At 35.0% G+C, this 21,103-nt stretch overlaps 1 protein-coding gene across 6 annotated transcripts in view; it reads right to left on the bottom strand.

Annotated features, from left to right (window-relative positions):
- Positions 1 to 21,103, bottom strand: part of Rbp6 (RNA-binding protein 6) — a 965,414-nt gene that overhangs the window by 3,238 nt on the left and 941,073 nt on the right. For 4 of the 6 annotated variants that reach the window (XM_073984486.1, XM_073984487.1, XM_073984488.1 and 1 more), the window contains exons 13-14: positions 13,013 to 13,078; positions 10,801 to 11,033 (exon numbers count right to left, since the gene is read on the bottom strand). In XM_073984486.1, the coding sequence (XP_073840587.1) occupies positions 10,801 to 11,033; positions 13,013 to 13,078 (299 nt within the window). Of the gene's footprint in view, positions 1 to 10,218; positions 10,283 to 10,800; positions 11,034 to 13,012; positions 13,079 to 21,103 lie in introns of all 6 variants that reach the window. The other 2 variants (XM_073984491.1, XM_073984495.1) reach the window with 1 other exon arrangement.

Below are 21,103 nucleotides of genomic sequence, written 5' to 3'. Positions count from 1 at the left end.
GCAAGTCCACACTTCTTGAGATATTGGCCTAAAAGTTCCAAGAAACCCTGACGGCACCAAACAAAATGGCAAATCCTCAAGATAATTCTAGCAGGGAGTTTCTGATTGGTGCAGACTTTGCACATCATATTATTTCATCCATTCATGTATCAGGTTAGGAATATGGGCTATATCGGTCCACTCCTTCAGGTACCTTCCACACAAAATTCGAAAAAAGTGATGTTTAAGAGCTCATCTCGCTTTGATTCTTTTTCAGTTTTGATTCTGTTTTCAGTAGGTTGTTCTAACGGCCTCATTTACAACGGTACAATCTTTTCCGGACTAAGTCAATACTTCCTGAGAAGAGAAGTAAGCATACTAAAATGGGTATTGTACAAGATAACTCTAAAACTTTTTCAAAAATTTTTTTCAAACTTATCTTAACGTAATTTAATATTTCGAGTCCTTTATGAAGAAGTTTGGTTACTAAAAATGTTTGGTATATGTCAATTATTTGGTACAGTCCCACATTACGGTACATACAGATTTTAAAGCAAACTCGTGATACAAAATCAATATATGAAAGTGTAACACTTGACGGAGGTAGTCACACTACGCTAGTTTTTAAGTTATTATTCTAATTATTTACAAAACTCCCTGAAGATGAAATTCAATGAATTTCGAACAAGTAAAAAAGTATCAGTCGGCTTTGCCGACAGAGATATACCCTCAGCCTGTGTATATAAAAACAATTTTTTCTAAAAAAAACGTATGTATTTAGGGGGTTTTACAACTTTTGGGCGTTTGAACCGACAAAAATGTTGATTAGGATTAAAGATCAAAAGTTTTGCGGAGGAGATACTAAAAGGCCAGCCTCAACATATGGTGCCATAGGGGGTTTTTACATTCTTCGGGCTGTTTGCTCAAGAAGTATGGACTTGCCCCTACAAAAACTTTTACCATCGTAATTGAGGCAGCGAATGCAAGTTGCTTCAACAAAAATCAATGTGATTCGATATTAGGTCTTAAAGTGAACTTATCTAGAATTTTGTGTGGGAGGTACCGGATGGAGTGGACAAATATAGTCCATATTTGAACCTGATCTATATCTGGTAGATATATTAGGATGTGTAAAGTACAGACCAATTCGGCCACTCCTTTCAAGAGTTACGGTACGAACAATTTTTCCGAACATTTTTGAACTTTTGTGTGGGAGGTACTTGAAGGAGTGGACCGATATGGCTTATCTTCAAACTTAAACTATGTTTGGACAAAATATTACTAAGGCCATATTTTGGACCGAATCGGCAGATCCGTTCGAGAGTTACCTTGCGCTCCAACCACCTCACACGGTGTCATAGGGGTTTTTTGCAACTTTCAGGCTGTTTTCTCAGGAAGTATGGACTTGCCCCTGATGAAACTTGTACCGTCGTATGGACGGCAGTGAATACAAGTTGCTAAAAGAAAAATCATCGCGATTCGAGAGATGGCCCTAAACTGAACTTTTCCGAAATTTTGTGTGGGAGGTACCCGAAGGAGTGGACCTATTGAGACCATATTGGAAACTCATATTACTCTGGTAGAAAGTTTACGCTGTACAAAGTATGGACCAAATCGGTCACTCCCTACAAGAGTTATCGTGCGTACAAACTTTCCGAACATTTTCGAACTTTTGTGGGGGACGTACCGGAAGGAGTGGACCGATGTAGCTCATCTTCGAACTTAAACTAAGTTTGGGCAAAATATTACGAAAGCCAAAATTTTAACCGAATCGGTTCATCCGTTCGAGAGTTATCGTGCGCTCCAGCCAGCAGGACAGACAGACAGACAGACGGACGGACATGGCTAGATCGACTCCAAATTGTCTGAAACACATTTCGTCCAAACATACTTGGGGTCTAAAACCATTATTTCGATGAGGCACATTTTCATCGTATCAAAGTGTATATACCCTCCTTAGCCTAAAGGCTGAGGGTATAAAAATCAGGGTTTTAAATGAAACATTTATTTTTCTCATATAAATACAATAAGGACCATTATTATAGGTTTCCTTAACATTTATTTAAGGGATTGCCTCCACTTGTCACTATTTTTTTGTGGTAAAAATTTCGATCGGACAAAATATTTATATATATTATATATTTTGCATTTCTAAGGTGACATAGAACATTTAAACGCGTTTTTCTTATAGTACCATTTTTGTAGTCGGTGTCCACACAAGCTTCAAGTCGAATGGACGTTTATTTTTGTGGACTTACATCAAAATTTTGTCTTTAAACTAGGGATTTTTCGTTTAAACGATTGATAAATTTTCGTTTTCATATAACAATATAATATTCAAAAATATTTGGGTTTAGAAACTATTATTCTTCAGTTTTTAAGCCAACTCCTTCAAAACAATTTGTTTCATACGCCACATTATTCGTAACTTGGCAAAAATGGGCATTTTTTTGTTTCAAACGCCATCATTTTTGGTGCGGAACAATTCGTTTTTGTCTCTTTTTGTTCCATACGCCAAACGACATGGATATGGAACTAAAAAGTTCAAAGCTGTTTTGTTCCATACGCCCGGCTTTATGGATATGGAACAAAACGACAAGATTTTTTGGGTCACAAAGCGGATATGGAACATACTGGTATCTGAATATCTCAGAAACTAAAAGAGATAGAGAAAAACCGACCAAAAAATCTGAAAGAGCATGGTTCAAAACCTTGTAAGGTAACTTTATCTCAAAATGTCAAAAATGGCGTATGGAACACTTAAGCATGACACCGACGATGTGTATTAGCAGTAAGAACAACAATTTTTACATAAACTCAAATACACTTTTTATAAGCTCAGCATTTATGCAAAATGTGCCTCTTTGAAATAACGATAACTCTCGAACGGATCAGACGATTCGGTTAAAATTAATATATTGTCCAAACTTAGCTTAAGTTTGCAGATGGGACATATCGGTCCACTTCTCCGGATGCCTCCCCCATAGAAGTTCAAAACTTTTCGCTAAAATGGTGCGCACGGTAACTCTCGTAAGCAGTAAATGATGTGGTATATACTTTGCATATCGTAATATTTCTACGAGACATAGATCAGGTTCAAATATGAACTCTATCGGTAAACCCCTTCGAGTACCTCCCACACATAAATTTCGGAGAAGTACATTTTAAGGCCTGTTCTCCAATCGTTTTCATTCTTTTTGCAAACAACTTGTATTCGCTGCCCCCATTACGAAGGTACAAGTTTTTCAGGGGCAAGTCCATATTTCCTGAGGAAATATCACGAAAGCTGCAAAAAGCTCTGTGACACCAAGTTTAGTGGTTGTAACGCATGATAACTTTCGAATGGAACGACCGGTCCAAATTTTGTATCTACTAATATGTTGTCCAAATTTACTTTAACTTCGAAAATGGTCCATAGCGGCCTTCTCCTTAGGGTACCTCCTCCTCAGAAATTCATTATTTTTGTTTAAGTGCAGTTTAGGATCTGTTCGAAGATCCTTTGAAAATGTATACCGAATATACTCCTTGTGGTCCCGTTTACAGCGATATTATGTTTATCGTGGGTAAGTTCATGCTTCCTGACAGAGCTCTAAATTAAACGGTGACCAATTGAAATGAATGATGGGCGCGATATCTGTCGGAATTAAATGACTTCTAAAATAAGATCCACTTCCACAATGAACTATGTCGATTCATTTCTTCATATTTGATATATCGCTCATTTACTCAAAGAGTGGCATAACCCTTTTCTAAGTTAGAAATTTCTATTTTTTGTACGACTTTTTCTACTTTATCTTGTGTCAAATTTGCAAATTGATATCTCTAAAACTCAAGGAGTTACAGCTTATTTTCTAGGAATTTGCCATAAATTATCTGAACGTCTGGCTGGTGCGCACGATAACTCTCGAACGGATCAACCGATTCGAACCAAATTTTGGGTATTGTCCAAACTTAATTCAAGTTCGAAAATGGGCCATATCGGTTCACTCCTTCGGGTACCTCCCCCACAAAAGTTCAAAATTTGTCTGTAATATGGTTTGAACGATAACTCTCGAAGGGAACAATCGATTTATCCAATCTTTGCACATCGTATTATTCCTCCCACAAAAAAATTCGTATAAAGTGAAGTTTAAGAGCTCCTCTCAGGTTGTTTTGAATATTGTTTCAGTAAGTTGTTCTTGCGGCTCCCTTTATGACGGTAAAATTTTTTTCTTGCGCAAGTCCACACTTCCTGAGATATTGGCCTAAAAGTTCCAAGAAACCCTGACGGCACCAACCAAAATGGCAAATCCGCAAGATAATTCACGCAGTCATGTATCAGGTTGGAATATGGGCTATATCGGTCCACTCCTTTGGGTACGGTACAATTTTTGTCTTGCGCAAGTCCATAATTCCTGAGATATTGTCCTAAAGGTTCCAAAGACCTTGATTGCACAAACCAAAATGAAATACGGGTTATATCGGTCCAATCCTTCGGGTACCTCTCACGCAAAATTCGAAAAAAGTGATATTTAAGAGCTCATCTCGCTTTGATTCTTTTTCAGTTTTGATTCTGTTTTCAGTAGGCTGTTCTAGCGGCCACATTTACAACGGTACAATCTTTATCCAGAGTAAGTCAATACTTCCTGAGAAGAGAAGTAAGCATACTAAAATGGCTATTGTGCAAGATAACTCCAAAACTTTTTCATTTTGTTTTTTTGTCAGTGGCTGAGGTTATATCTCCGTCAGCACAGCTGACTTATACTTTCTTACTTGTTTTGTCTTAAACCGTCCCAATACATAATTGTTGGGGAAATGGGCTTTGGTTGCGTAGCCGGGATTCGATACGATATTGTCAATATATGAAAGTTTCAGCTCACACAGGCTGGGGTTATATCTCCTCTGTCAGCAAAACCGAATGATACTTTTTACTTGTTGATGATAAATATTCTCATTTTCATTATTAGGCCAAACATATATAGTAGCCTTCGTATAACATTTGTTTGTGGAATGACTTTCAAATATATAAGAAACTTCTCCAATATGAAGCACCACCTTTTAGATAATTTTTCACTTAATTTTTTCATCAGAAGGTTCGTATGTTTTTAAACCGTTTACCGGAAGTCTATGTTTTGTTGCAGGTACATCCTCTTGCAAGGTAAAACATATCCAATAAGTGGATTTTCCGCATGTATCCAAAATGGTATATGTCAATTCAGGGACCCCGCCAGACTGAATGATTAAAATCGGTATCGGTCGACAGCCGTCCGGCTGTATACAGCGCTATTCTGTTTTGGTACTATTCTATATAGAACTTTCCTTTTATCGCCGATTAGAACAACTTTAGAAGAATTTTAAATGGAAATGTAGTTATCATTACAATGTGGGTCTAACATTCCGGCCCTTAGCATGTATAAATAAACATTTTATTCTTACAAAAAAATATATCCAAGCGAAATGATGCTTTTCTGCTACAAGAATATTTATTTTTTATTCTATAAAATTAAGTATATTTAATAGATAGTACTTTGAGCTTTTTTGTAGCTTAGCATAACACTTTGCGGTATATAATGTAATGTGATAATGGCGTTTTTATAGAGATTTGTTTTTTCATATTCAAATCATAACAAGAGATTTACGTAAGGTGGTGTAATGTTAATTTGTACTTAATGGCCTATAAAACCAGCTACTTTACAGATCAATTTGATATAATTTGAAATTTCCTCGTTATAACATGTTAAGGCCATTAAATAATTAAATGATTTACACATACAAAGACACGGTTATTCAGTGTTTATGTTTAAGTATTTGATTGGTTAAACAGACATAATATGATTTGTTATTACGAATATTTAAACATAATGACCATCATTTATGTGTGTACGTACGAATGCGTTTACTCAGTTGGGTAAAATATGATTAAAAACTTTTATTTTTGGCAAATTTTTGGTAACGTCCAATAATTATTTCTTAAATATTTTCATTAAGCCGTAACATTTGAGATAATGAACTTATTTACTGTTATTTACATCACATACAAGATAAGTGTCTACAAAACGTATGCAACTAAATCCTTCTACATATCGACACCTCCAAATGATAGTATGCTATGTCTAAAAAGTGAGTTTTGCAGGAGAAGCTCTCAAAGTTTACAGTTTTCTTTGACCTTCACTACTATTCTGAGTAAACATTTGTTTATAACTTCTGTTCGGATTGACCGATCATTACCAAAATTTTACAGAATTTAAGTTAAAGGACGTAAAATGTAAAAATGTGAAGAACTTGAAAACATGCTAAGTCGACTTAGCATACTATTGTTTGGAGGCGTCGATATCTCCTTTTTACTCGGGGTATTAAAAGTTTTCTCCTGCTTATTATATCCCACACCAAAAGGTAAACTTAATAACAAACTGGCAATTTTGAATTCTTAAACAGCCACCTACGACTTTTTGTCATTATTATACGAATTGAAATACCCGAAATTATATACTTCAGTTAACCCACTTTAATCATCTGAATCCCACCTAAATGTCCTTGTTATTGTTATTGACAATGTAATTGTTCTCTATTGAATTTATGCAATTTGCGGTTAAATGCAAAAAAAAAGAGAACGTAAAATAAGGGCCGCAGGAAGCATTAGATATACCATCATCCAATAATTTGTTCTTGTTGTTGTTTCTATTGAACAATTTAATTGAATTATAAAGTGATTTCATGGCTTTATAATATATCGCTTTTATCAAACATTATATTAATTTGCATACATTGAGTGTGTCAAAACATGTTCAGTAATGTTTCATATTTTTTTGTGTTTTTGTTTTGCTGTTTGTGTTTGTTTGCCTACAAACTGAATTCCCAGATTTGTTCAAAATCCATTAAATAGTATAGGCTTTGGTGGCAATATGAAAGCGGCAGCAGCAGTTTCACATGGGAACATTGAGAGGACCACGCATAATGTATAATTTTATGCTAATAATAAGATAAGGGATTTGCATAAAATACATTTCAAATATGTATTGGAAAAAAGAATTAAACTGTCAAAAAAAAAAAAAAAAAAAAAAAAACAATACACGAATTAATATTTAAAGAATATATAAATTAATTCATTGTGTAGTATACCAATTTGGAACAAAAAAAGTTAAAAAGAACTATTTCCCACGAACATCCACGAAGGTGCAAGGAAAGACTTTTATCATATCAATGTTCAGCCCGAGACATTTTTTAAAGCCAAGTTCGAACGGCGTAGCATACCTACGACACCACTCTTAGATAGTTTTATATGGCTTAAAAATACACAGGAAATGTAAGCTAAGGGATTTTTGCTAACATAGTTTTTTCTTGTTAATCCTCTTGGGAGCATATCACAAAGCATCGTCATCTAACTCGATACCGTTGTTTTTGCATCTTCCCATGTAAGGTTAGTTTGTCTTAGTTCTTGGGTTATTGTTCTTCGCCATGTGTTTCTTGGTCGACTTTGATTTCGACGCATAGTGTATTGGCCTGCTATAACCAGAATTGTTTCTATTTGCCTTTAAATTGTTTTTGGTTTTATTCCAGCTGTTATAATCTTTCAAATCGCCATTTTTTGTAACTTCACAACAATGCCTTTCTTCCTCCCAAGCTGATATGATGTGAGGTTGAAGTAATTCAGCTGCGGTTCTGCCATTGGCCTGTAGAGCTTCCGCCGGTTAACCATCATATTCAGTTGCTTAATTACTTTTTAGTTGTTCTTGAAAGTTCCATTTTATTAAGCATAAGATAAATTCGAAATGCCCCATGTCCCTGCATGAATGTTCGTTGAAAATATTTATTTTGTTTACGTTTCCTTCACTTTTCGGAGACAGATTTTGTAGGTCCACTGTATGTAATCACCTTCTAACTGGTTATACCCTCAGCATTTATGCTAACAAGGTTATATACACTTTCATATGGGCAAAATGTGCCTCATCGAAATCGAAATAATGGGCGGATCCGTTTCAGACAATTTGGAGTCGATTTAGCAATGTCCGTCCGTCTGTATGTCTGGCACGATAATGCTCGAACGGATTAACCGATTCCGTCCAAAATTTGGCGTTCGTAATATTTTATCCAAACTTAGTTTTAGTTTGAAGATGGACCATATCAGTCTACCTCTTCGGATACCTCCGATTCCGTCCAAAATTTGGCGTTCGTAACATTTTATCCAAACTTAGTTTAAGTTTGAAGACGGACCATATCAGTCTACCCCTTCGGATACCTCCCCCACAATAGTTCAAAAAATTTCCGAAAAAATTGTGGGCAGGACAACTCTTGAAGGGAGTCACCGATTTGGTCCATACTTTACACATCGTAATATTTCTACGAGACATAGATCATGTTCGAATATGTATATGGACTATATATGTCAACTCCTTCAGGTACCTCCCACACAAAATTTCGGAAAATGCAGTTTAAGGCCTGCTTTTGATCTTTGTTGTAACAAATTGCATTCGCTGACCCCATTATGATGCAACAAGTTTTTTCTTGGGCAAGTCCATACTTCCTGATAAAATAGCCAGAAAGCTGTAAAACCCCCTATGGAACCATGTGTATTGGCTGGAGCGCACGATAAACTTGCCGGAACAGCCGATTCGGTCCAAATCTTGGCGTTCGCAATATTTTGCCCAAACTTAATGTAAGTTCGATGATGAGCCATATCGGTCCACTCCTTCCGGTACCTAATCCTCAAAAGTTCAACATTTTTCGATAAAATTTCGGAGTGGTCTGCTTTCAAATCGCTTTGATTTTTTGACAACAACTTGTATTTGCTGCACCTATTACAAGTTTTTTCAGAGGCAAGTCCATACTTCCTGAGAAAATGTTCCGAAAGGTGTAAAAAAAGCCTATGGCACCATGTGTAGTGGCTGTGGGCGCACGAAAACTCTCGAAAGGTCCAACCGATTCGGTCCAAAATTTAGTCTTCGGAACATTTTGGTCAAACTTAGTTGAAGTTTGAAAATGAACCACTCCTTCCCGTTCCTCCTTCTCAAAAGTGCAATGAAATTCACTAAAATGGTAATGCAGGATTATCTTGAATGAAGCAACCTATTTGGTCCAAACTTTGGATGTGCTAATATTTTGTTCGAATTTTGGTTTAACTTCGAAAATGGTCCATAGCGGCCTTCTCCTTATGGTACCTCCCCATCAAAAGTTCATTATTTTTGTCAAGTGCAGTTTAGGATCTGTTCGAAAATCCTTTGGAATTTTATACCGAAGCTACTCCTAGTGGTCTTGTCTACAGCGATATTCTGTTTTACGTGGGCAAGTCCATGCTTCCAGATATGTTTGGTGAGAGACCAACTGAAATGTTTTGTGAGAGTGATATCTACCGAAAAGAAATGACTCCCAAAATACGACCCACTTCCAAAATGGACTTTTAAGTTTTATTCTAAATATCTACTTTTGTCTTAAAAACCTCTAATACATACATAATTATTGGGGAAAAAGGCTTTTGGTTGCGTAGCCGGTATTCGATTCGATATTGTCAATATATGGAAGTTTCAGCTCACGACTGATACTTTTTTACTTGTTTTCTCTTGCTTTGTGTTTTTTCTCTCTCTTTAACAACACCGTGCAGGACATCATATGTGAAACTCCCCTACTAAAAATTAATGAATTTCACACATGGCTTGACAAAAAACAAATATAACCATCATTGCTTATCGTATTTCATGCAGGGAATTGTTGCGTTAAGGGACTAACGCTAATTGCCACTAACCATTAAAGCTCAAAGTCCCAGTTCTATTAATAAAAAATTAAAATAATATATGTATGAATGAATATATGCGTGTATTGCTTCTCCGGTGTATAAAAATATATAAATAAATATATTGTTTAAATACCTTGGAGGCTAGTTGGGCGTATAATTCATATTATCTATTCTCCAATATTGCGTATACGCAACATAGGACACTGGCATTGGTTTTTTGTTTAATATTTCAACATTGAATTTATAACAAATTTTCGATTTATCATATATTATAATGAAACATTTTTTTTTTATTAAATAATATTTTATATTTAAAATATAAAATCGAAGTTAAACTCTTGATTCAATGTATGCTTGTATGGATATAAGAACTTTTGTCCTAAATAGTTCTATTCGGATTTTTCTTACAATCTATATTATCCACAAAAAAATTAACATTTCACAATAATATGCCTTGTGCTGAATATGCGTGTGTGCGTGTGCATGAAAACAGAAAAAATATGTTTTTAATAGTTTGACGTTTGATGTCCTACCTTGTGCAACTGCTTTAGGATTTCAGTCTTATATATTAGCCATCGCAAAGTTCAACGAATAGATCTAAACGAGTAAACGAGAAACGGGAGAAAGAGAGAAAAATACAAATAAACAGAATTATCATTTCTTTAGATTGACAAACTACGATTTACGAGTAGACAAGACAGAAGAATTCAATATAAAAAATTAGACGTAAGGGAAGGAAGACACATTCGTAAGAAAATACATGAAAAACAAACAGCGACAAAACTAAATCCATATTATAATGGTAGAGTGCATTTGAAAATTCATAAGAAAATCCAAAGTATTTCGAAACATTTACAAGGAACCGTCAACCGATTTTAATTTATTTCCATTACTTTGTAAACTGACATTGGAGATGACTAATAATAAGATTCCAATTAAAGGTAGTTTATAAACAAAGCGAAAAAAAACAAATTTCTATTTCTTTTTTCCTTTCCCACAATAGAAGTGCAAAAAAAAAAAACAAAATATAGTGTTGTGAAGTAATTGTGATTGGCTGAATGAGTTTTGTTGTGAAAAAAGCAAGCAATGAATATTTACCGAATACTACTACTTACCGGACTATAGTTAAGGGGAGCTCGACTCACGGCTATGGGGAACCCTGATGGTTGAGGACTGGTGGCTTGTACATAGCCAACATTATCGGCGGCCGTTGAACTGTACATATCAATGGCGGGCACCGGAGAATTGGTGGAGGGAAACCCCTGTCGTGTTGTAGTGGTGTGTGGCGATGCCGTGGGGGCGGCAAAACTATGAGCAGCTGCAGCGGCGGCCTGATAATTGTTCATTACTACAAAAGAAAGGTACCAAATAAAAAAGAAATGAATGGAATTAGTAAATGAGGCATAAAAACACAAATGAGATGGTAAAACAATGGAAAATGTAGTTGTTGTATTTCTTTGCTGACAAATAAAAATACAAAATAAATCGTTTATTCCAAAGTTGCAATGGGAACAAGTTTGCAGCTAAAATGCAAAACAATGTAAATATCGCTTTCGTTGTAATGTTAAAACAGACAAAGATATTTTTTTGGCAATTTTAATGACTTTAGTCTCGATAATCCGGGCATTCGCTGTAGTCCGGACACTAAAAAAGTCCGGATTAGCAAGATTTTTTCAGGTTAGCAATTATATAATTAAAACAAGTAAAAAAGGATCAGTCGGCTTGGCCGTCAGCCTCGGACGTAAAGAAGTAACACACAATATTTCTGACGTCTATATAAACCATATACAACGATTGGACTAAATAGGTTATCTTACGTACTACTCAGTATATTTGGAGTCGGCAGGCTTTTTTGCAGCTTTTGGGCTATTATCTGAAGAAGTAACAACTTGCCCCTGAAAGAACATGTACCGTCGTAATGGGGAAAGCGAATACTAGTTGTTATAACAAAAACCAAAGGGATTCGAATTCCAAATTTTGGACCGATTCGGCTGATCCGTTCGAGAGTTGTCATTCGCTCCAGCCACACACATGCTGCCATAGGAATTGTTTACAGCTTTCGCACTATTTTTTCAAGAAGTATGGATTTGTTCCTGAAAAAACTTGTACTGTCGTAATGGAGGCAGCGAATACAGGAGGTTACAAAAAGAAGCAAAACGATTCGAGGGCAGGCCTTAAACTGCACTTTTTCCAAAATGTGTGTGGGAGGTAGTAGAAGGAGTAGACCTATATATCTATACTCGAACCTGATCTATGTACCATAGAGATATTACGATATGAAAAGTATGGACCAAATTGGTTACTGCCTTCGAGAGTTAGTTTTGACCTTTTGTGGGGGAGGTGCCTGAAGGAGTGAACCGAGATGGTCCATCTTCGGCCAAAAGGCCAAATTTTGGACCAAATTGTCTTATCCGTTCGAAAATTGTCGTGCGCTCCAACCACTACACATGGTGCCATAGGGGTTTTTTTACACCTTTCGGAACATTTTCTCGGGAAGTATGGACTTGCCCCTGATAAAACTTGTACCGTCGTAAGGGGAGCAGCGAATACAAGTTGTTACATCAAAAAAAAAAAAAAAAACAAAGCGATCCGAGAGCAGGTCCTAAACTGAATTTTTCGAAATTTTTGTGTGGGAGGTACCCGAAGGAGTCGACCTATAGAGTCCATATTGAAACCTCATCTATGTCTGCTAGAAATGTCACGATTTCCAAAGTATGGACTAAATCGGTTACTCTCTTCAAGAGTTATAGTGGGCACAAATTTTCCGATCATTTTTGAACTTTTGTGGGGGAGATACCTGAAGGAGTGGACCGATATGGCTCATCTTCGAATTTAAACTAAGTTTGCCAAATTTTGGACCAAATCGGATCATCCGTTCGAGAGACAGACGGACGGACATTGCTAAATCGACTCCAAATTGTCTAAAACGGATTTCGTCCAAACATACTTGGGGTCTAAAACCATTATTTCGATGAGGCACATTTTGACCGTATGAAAGTGTATATACCCTAGTTAGCATAAATGCTGAGGGTATAAAATATTATTGGCTGTCACGACCGACTTTATCATAGAAAATAATTTATATCTGCTACTTTTCGGTATTCCGCCGGGTGTCCGGTGTCCGGATTATCGAGATTATAATGCATTTTCAATTTCAATATATTTTTCAAGAATGATCTTCCAAATTTTTGATAATAAGAATTTTTAAAGAATAATTTAATACCAAAACAAAAAATTCTATTTACATTGTTTTTCACTTTATCCGGTTCATTAACATTTTCCATTTTTGCCACTTATTTGTTTTGCTCTTAACTTTGAACCACTTACCCGATAAAGCTTGAGTAAGTAACGGTGTATTATTGTTTGGCGTTAGCTGACCATTACTCAAATCCACTAAAATTGATTAAACATCCAAGCGAGCGGCAGTGGAATAAATGGACAGCAGTCAACGGCATGGCATTTGCGAAAAATGGAGAAAAAAAGAAGAGAGAGAAAAAAAGGGAGGAGAAAACAAAATTCATATATTAAAATTTAATATAAATCCGATATACATCTTGATTTACAGTTAGTTAAATATAAAATGACACTAAATTCATTAGAAAACGAACGGAAAAAGGACGAAGAATTAGGGTAAAAAGAGGAATTAATCAAACTTGAACTATTAATCAAAGACTGTTCTAATTGAATAATATTGGCTCATACAGACACGCGTATATAGATTTTGGTTCTAAAGCAGACATTCGCACACATACATCATACATTCAAAGCATTCAAACGCTTTGCTTGCTAAACGGACAAACGAACAACTACAAACATTGATAGCTTAAAGAAAATTGAAAGAAAAGAAAAAACGAAATATGTAGAGCATAAGAGTTAACTAGATTGCCATATCAAGTCAAACGTTATTTAAGTGTGGGTGTGAGTTTTAAAAAATAGTGAAATGTCCAATGTGTGTGGGTGCGGGTAGCAGAAAATGAAAATTAGGGTGGGAGCTGTTTTTGGCTAACGGGTAATTGTAATTAATGTAATTTCTTGTTGTTGTTATTGGTAACTGTTATGGGTAACGAAAACTACGTTGATGTGTATTTTAAAACAAAACAAAAAAGAGCAACAAAATGTCCAAAGTATAATAGGGCTAGGTGATTGATTGTGGAAAACTAAAATGGACAGGAAAACAAAAGATAAAAAATAAAGTATCAAAGTTTTCTTCCTCTAAAGACAAAAAGAAAAATTAATTTCTTCTAAAAGAAAATGGAATTTCCTTCACATTCAGACACCAGCATACACATTAAATGCCATTAATATCAAATAGATAACATTTTCAATTATTTTGCATCATCATCATCATTTTGAAGAAAAAACAAAATAATATTAGATTGCAGATTCATGAAATTCAATTTTGAATTAGAAATGAACAATTGAAGATAAATGACAAAATTGACGGAGTAATAAATGACATTTGTAAAGATAAATACTATTTGTTGGTTTAAAGAATTCAAAACATAAAAATCCCAGAGCTTCTTTACCGGTAATCGATAAGTAAGTCTAAAATGTCTTTAAATCATAAAGTTTGAGTTGGGGATTCTGTCTACTCTATTATCATTAGATTCAAATATTTTGATTAAAATACAAAAATAACTTTCAAGCTTAAAATACACTTGTATTTGCCAGCGAAGAACACCTGAGATTAGTCTTTCAATTTATTTGAACACTAATAAGAAAAAAATAAAAGGGAATCAAATGACTTTCCAAAAAATTCTGTTTTTCTTTTATTTTGACACCTTTGGCGCCATAAAACTTCACTTGTCTGCAATTTTTGCGATGTTCAATTTGTTAGTGTCTGATTGTTTTTAAATAAATAAAAAAGATAATTGCATTAATGGTATGTTTTTGTAGCTTATTTTTGAGATTTCATTTCCAAAGTAAACAATTATATATATTGGAAGTGCCTTTGTAGGATCATCATAACCAAGATGGCTGGAAATGAACATATAAATAAACAGAACTTAAAGATTCAATTCAATTCAATTTTTATTCATCCATTTATCAATTTTACACATGTAGTTATAAAATATTGTATGAGATTTATCTATAAGATATTACAACAAATGATTAATATGTAAGCTTTGACTTTTCGTTTATATTTACAAGTGAGTAGTATTGAAGGGAAATTTGGGTATAAACCTTCATTTGAATAAGAATATAAGAGATTCAAATATTTGGGAAAATATATGCGTATGATAGATTATTAAAATAATAATCATATAATACATCATATTTTTCTATTTGGTGATTTTAGTTTGTACAATTGCATTTTTGTTAATTCTAAGTCAACTCCGATTATGACATAATGAGGGGCTTAATATTGTTTTTCATATTTAGATATGTTAATTCATATGTTTTTTTAAGTAGAATATATATACAATTTTGCAACTTATATTAATTCTAAGCAATCTCTGACTAGAGTGTAAGAGGAATTTTCTATTTTAGTATAAAAATTTAGGTTTTGTCTGTTGATATATTCGGCGAACATCTCGTATCCGGTTTCCGTGTGTAATTCTTGAGTGGAATACCTCCAGTGCTTGTTAAATATTATCTTTAGACATTTATTCTGTATGATTTGCATTTTTCTAATATGTGATTTCGCGGCTTTGTACCAGGCTGGAGATCCATAGGACAAGACAGGTCGAATCACGCATTTGTATAATAAATTTTTGTTCTTCAGGTTTAATTTGGAACGTCTTCCAATTATTGGCATTAATGATTTTAAGATTTTTATAGCTTTATCACATGCATAATCAATATGATGTCGAAATAATAATTTTTTATCCAGTATAACTCCAAGATATTTGATTTGATTCTGTGTTTGAATTCTTGTATTGAGCCAGGTGAGTGGTCTTGTGGGGTATCTCTTCGGTGATTTATTATATGGAAATATGATACATTGAGTCTTGTCTTCATTGATTTTAATTTTCCATTTTTGAAAATATTTATAGCATGAAAGCATACTTCTCTCCATTTTCTTTAATAAAGCACTTGTTAATTTGCTCGACGAGATTAGTGCAGTATCGTCAGCATAATACGCTACGTCGAAGGAACTTAAAGCTTTAAAATCGGCAGTATATAAGGAATATAGTAGTGGAGAAAGTATTGAGCCTTGGGGTAAACCAGCAGGTATTGGTTTAGGTGAAGAGAGTTCTTTTCCTGAAACGACGGTGAAAGTCCTGTTGTCGAGGAATTCGGCGATAATTTTGCAAATATATTTTGGAAGGTTCTTTGCTATCAGTTTGTAGATCACTCCTTTATGCCAGACACTGTCAAAAGCCTTCTCAATGTCTAAAAGAATTACGCCAGTTGACCTTTTATTTCTTTTGTTTGAGATAATTTTGTTCTTTATTCGACATATCTGGTGAATCGTACTATGTTCTTTTCGGAATCCAAATTGTTCTTTTGGTATTAAACCACGTTCCGAAGCGATGTCATTGATTCGGAAGTATATGAGTTTTTCAAAAACTTTTCCTAGATTACTTAATAGACTTATTGGTCGGTAACTCTTAGGGTCGTTTCTTGCTTTGTTGGGTTTATGTATGGCAACGACTTTGGCTGTCTTGAAGTGTTTTGGGAAGTAATTTAATGTGATACAGCTGTTGAATATGGTCAACAACAATTTAAAGGCCTTTTCAGGAAGGTTTTTTAACAAAATATTGGGTATATTGTCTAACCCTGGGGATTTTGAAATTTTTAGGTTAGAAATTACATTTTTCAATTCATCTAATGTGATAAATTCAGCCCCTTCAACATTTGCTGGTTCATTTATTAGAGTTTCAACGGTTTTGTTGATTTTTTCTTCTGAAGGATGTTTGTAGTTCATAGTAATATGATATGATTTCATAAAGGTATCCGCAAGCTTTTCGCACTTTTCTTTATTTGAGATTAATATGCTTTCTCCATCTTTAAGGTTAGGTACTACATTTTTGCGTTTTCCTCTCAAACTTCTACTGAGAGCCCAAAATCGTTTGTCCCCCGGAGTCATGTTGGATAGCAGTCTATTCCATTTATGATTTCTTTCGGAGTTTAGTCTTTTATTTATAACTTTATTAAGAAATTTTGCGCATTGTTCATAAATAATTTTTTGGTTTCCTGATGATCTGTCCTGCTTTCTTCTGAATTTATTTCTGTCTCTTATATTTTGTATGATATCCGGTGGAAGAGAAAATGTTTGATGTGGGTTTATTTTTGGTGTTGAGGTATCTCTCGCAGTAAGAATAAGTGCTATAAACGCTTCAATCTCCTTATCAACAGAGTATTTAGATGTATATGTGTCTAGGTTTAATTGAAGGTTTTGTTCGATTATGTTTTTGAATAGCCTCCAATTGGTACGCTTATATGAGAAACTACCAAGATCAGTTCTGTTAAATGTTGTGCACTCAATTGTGCATAAAACGGGTCTATGGTCCGAGGGAATTTGATAGTCCATAGTTTCAACATTTAGGCGTAAAGACGTATTACTTAAAATTATGTCCACAGTAGATGGTCTGCGAGATCTCTGATGTGGATACAATGTATGGTTATCAGGATAATGTATGAAGAAGTTACTGGACTGTTGTAGAAGGTTTAATACACTACCAGCTGTGTTGATTCTAGAACAGTTCCAAGCCGTATGTTGAGCGTTTAAGTCGCCGAAAAGAATGTATTCCTTGTTGTCGGATGTTAAAGCTTTGATATCTCTTTGAAAATGTGTTGTGTATCTGGGTGAATATGCTGTTGTTAATACGATACTTCTGTGATTTATCGAGACTTCGATAGATAAATGTTCTATACCAAACGTGTTAGTTAATGGTAATAATGTTTGGTTGAGACTTTTGTGGACAATGAGAGCTACCCCCCCTCCTCTTGAGTCCGTTCTGTCGTTGCGATATATATAGAAGTTGTTAAAATAAGGTTTATGGTGTTCCTTGAAAAATGTCTCATTAAGAGATGCAACCTGTATGTTGTGCGTTTCTAACATAAGTTCAAATTGTTGTAAACTAGTGTAGTTGGACATACCATTGGCATTCCAATGAAGTATCTTGAATGCGGTTAAATTATTTAAAACCATAAGTATGTTTTAACAAAGACATAATTACAGAAATTTGTTGAGATTTTGTTGTACACCTACTGAGTTCTTCGAGAGCAGAGGTGAATATGTTAAATAACTCATCAATACTGAAGAGATCACTATTATTATTTCTTACTTGGTTGGCATATAGCCCCATGTCAATTTTGTGATGCTCACCATAGGGAGAATCTCTGCTTACGCCTTGTTTGTGGTGAGTTACGCGAACATTTGAGGTTCTCTGTACAGATCTTGTTGTTGCTTTCTCTCTAATTTCGAGATAGTGTGCTCGCAATGGGCAACTAATATCGTTTGCTGAGTGATCAGTTCTTTCTTTACCAAACTTTTTACAGTTAAAACATGAGAACACAACAGGTGTTTTTTCGTTTTTATTGAGCGGACAGTCGTTCGTGTGATGTCTATTAGCACACAACATGCAGGCTGGCTGTCTGTTACAGTGCTCTCCACCGTGGCCGTACATCAAACAGTTCCAGCATTGTGTAGGCTTGTTCTTGTTTTTTGGTCTCTGTTTTCTCCATGTGATCATTACTTTATTTATTGTTCCCACATTTCGTAAATATGTCGGGTTAAAATTTTTTCTCTCAAATTGAACTTTGTACACTGCATCATGTATAGTGCTGTATTTTGTATTCACTTCCACTACAGAAAATGGTATGAGATTGTACTCTTTTAACTCGTCTTCTATGAGTTTTGGATCTATTTTTGGTAATCCATGTAGAAACATGGTAAATAATCTGTTCTCCTTCGTATTAAAGGAATGGAATTCGATTTTGTTTTCCTTTAGTGCGTTAACGCAGAAATTGTATTTATCAGTATTCAGAGGAAACACCTTAGTTCCTATTGAAATACGTTTGAAAAGGCAATCATTGCCTAATAAGTGTTGGACTTCCCTAAGAGGAAGAGCTGAGTCGACAACTATGGGTGGAGGTTTGGGAGTTTTTTTCTCCTCCATGATATTGCTTTCATGGGTTACATCCATATCGCCTTCTTCAGATAAGGCATTGAATCGATTGTGGCTAGACACTGATGGTCTAGTGGAAGATATACTGCCTCCTATTACCATAGAAGGCTTTATGTTCTTGAACGCACCGGATTTGCTCCTAGGCGGAGTCTGAGTAGCGGGCCTGCGGCCCATACTGTTTATTTTGGTATTCACGCACGTACAGATGTTACTCTTCTCTTAATTTTGATACATGTATGAAAAGTTTCAAAAGAACGATAATTTCGCGAAATGTATAACTTTATCTTTAGTTTATAGAAGAGCATGCGACCGTACAGCACGAGAGCAAAACTAGTACTCAGAACTTAAAGATATCATGGATCATCTGAAGTATTTTCTGGTTGATGTTGAGCCCAATGGACCAACCTGTAAGTGGAATGTGAGCACATTGAATGTACGGTTGTTGTTTTGGTCGAATGTCTTAAAAATTACAATCGTGATGTTTTATGGAAGGCACCATCGTAAGAAAAACAAATGATTTCATCCTCAAACCATCATGTCTGGTTCGGAGAATTATATTTATGGTAAACTGGAGAATAAAATACCTTGATATAATCAACATAGGATGCTAGCAAAATAGTTATGTCGCAAGTATTCCAGATAAATGATAAGTTAAAAGATTTTTAAATGCAAAACCTGTTCAGATGAAGAGGAGACGAAAAACAGAGAAATGTTATTATGGACTCTAATGCTACCTACAGATAGAGTATTGAAATGGTTTTAGGAGTCTTAAAATCAATCAGGTTTAAACATCTCAATATAAACAAGGCTTACAGGCTGTCACCAGATTAAGCAAATTATGTTGTGGTAGACAGAAGACACTCACCCACTGTGTCATGAATAATACGAGGAGCGAAATAGTTTCAAAACATAATTCAACATCGCACATGGGAACACATCATATCAACATATCATCAAGTTGCGGAAGAAATTTGGGCGGATGGAGAGAACATTTCACGTAACTTAATATTGTCACTACCAGAAAAACCCTAACAGCGTGTTTTTGTAAAAATGCTTGCCTGTCACACGAACCGTTCGTACTAAAACGTATACGTTCAAAATTTGGTTCTTGTAAAATTTTACGAACCATTCGTTTTTATCTAAAAGCTTTCGTCTATTTCAGAAAAGCTTTTATATTTCAGGGTTTCCATGATACTTATTTTGTGAATTTTGCATTGGCATCTGCACGTAAAATGTGTAACTTGATGGCAACCCCGATAAACAGATGACAAACAAAAAGTAAGAAAAAAATGTAATCAAATTTGCCCAAAAATAATTGTGATAATATGAAGAAACGGATGTACATATACGCGTGTGCTTCTATGGAAATAAATAAAATTCCATTCCCTTCCAGTTTTCGTGTGTTTTGTGCCATTTGTTACTTAAATTATTTAATTTTCATTCAAAACGATGGGTATTTTCCATTCGTTAATTTTTGACATATTCGTTCGTCTGATTTTGTTACGAAAACCAAAAAAATTACGAAAATAAAAAGCTTTCATTTGTTTGTCACACGAATACAAACGTCAATCGCTATGAAAACCAAATTGTGTCTTCGTTCATGAAATTGACGAACGAATGGGCAAAAACTTTTTACAAAAACACGCTGTAAGTCCAAAGAAAATACGTTAATATACATATGTATATCGTGCAACCCCTCCAAATTGAGCGAAATAAAGTATGCAATACAACAACAAATTGTAACAAAACAGGAGAAGTGGGGTTTCCCGGCGGAAGCTTTACAGGTTCATGCCATAACCGCATCTGAGCTACTTCGACGTCACATCAAATCAGATTGAAAGGAAGAAAAACTGCCTCCAACATGGAAGAAAGGCATCGTTGTAACAAATGGAGGGGATTGACCCTGCTCAATAACACATGAAAAATACCAGTAAACATAACACAAGAAATAATTCAAAGGCAAATTGAACACTTAGAGAGGTGAACAACCTGACTCAGATCAGATCTAATAGAAGGTGTATAGCCTAGGCCAACGCTCTACGCGTCATATTAGAATAATATTTTGTCGCACAAGATCTCCAACATGCAGTCAAAGCTAGAAGACCTGGAGAGGCTCGTAATGTTGGACCTGAGATAAACATCAGGAACAACAGAAATTGAATATGTCGATAGCTTATGCTGTCTTGAAAGCTCTGTAGTAAGGAATTGTGGGAGAATACAAATCCAACGGTAACAAAGAGAACACAAGCTTGAGAAACGCTTCAAAAACATCGACAGATTCCATGTAACTGTAGGCTATTCAATTTCCTTGGAAAGCTCAATAACATTATAGGAGTTCAAT

This window comes from Musca autumnalis, unplaced genomic scaffold, assembly GCF_047663935.1.
Source record: "Musca autumnalis isolate F117 unplaced genomic scaffold, ASM4766393v1 scaffold_4, whole genome shotgun sequence".
NCBI lineage: Eukaryota > Metazoa > Arthropoda > Insecta > Diptera > Muscidae > Musca > Musca autumnalis.
This window is presented reverse-complemented; position numbering and strand designations above follow the sequence as displayed.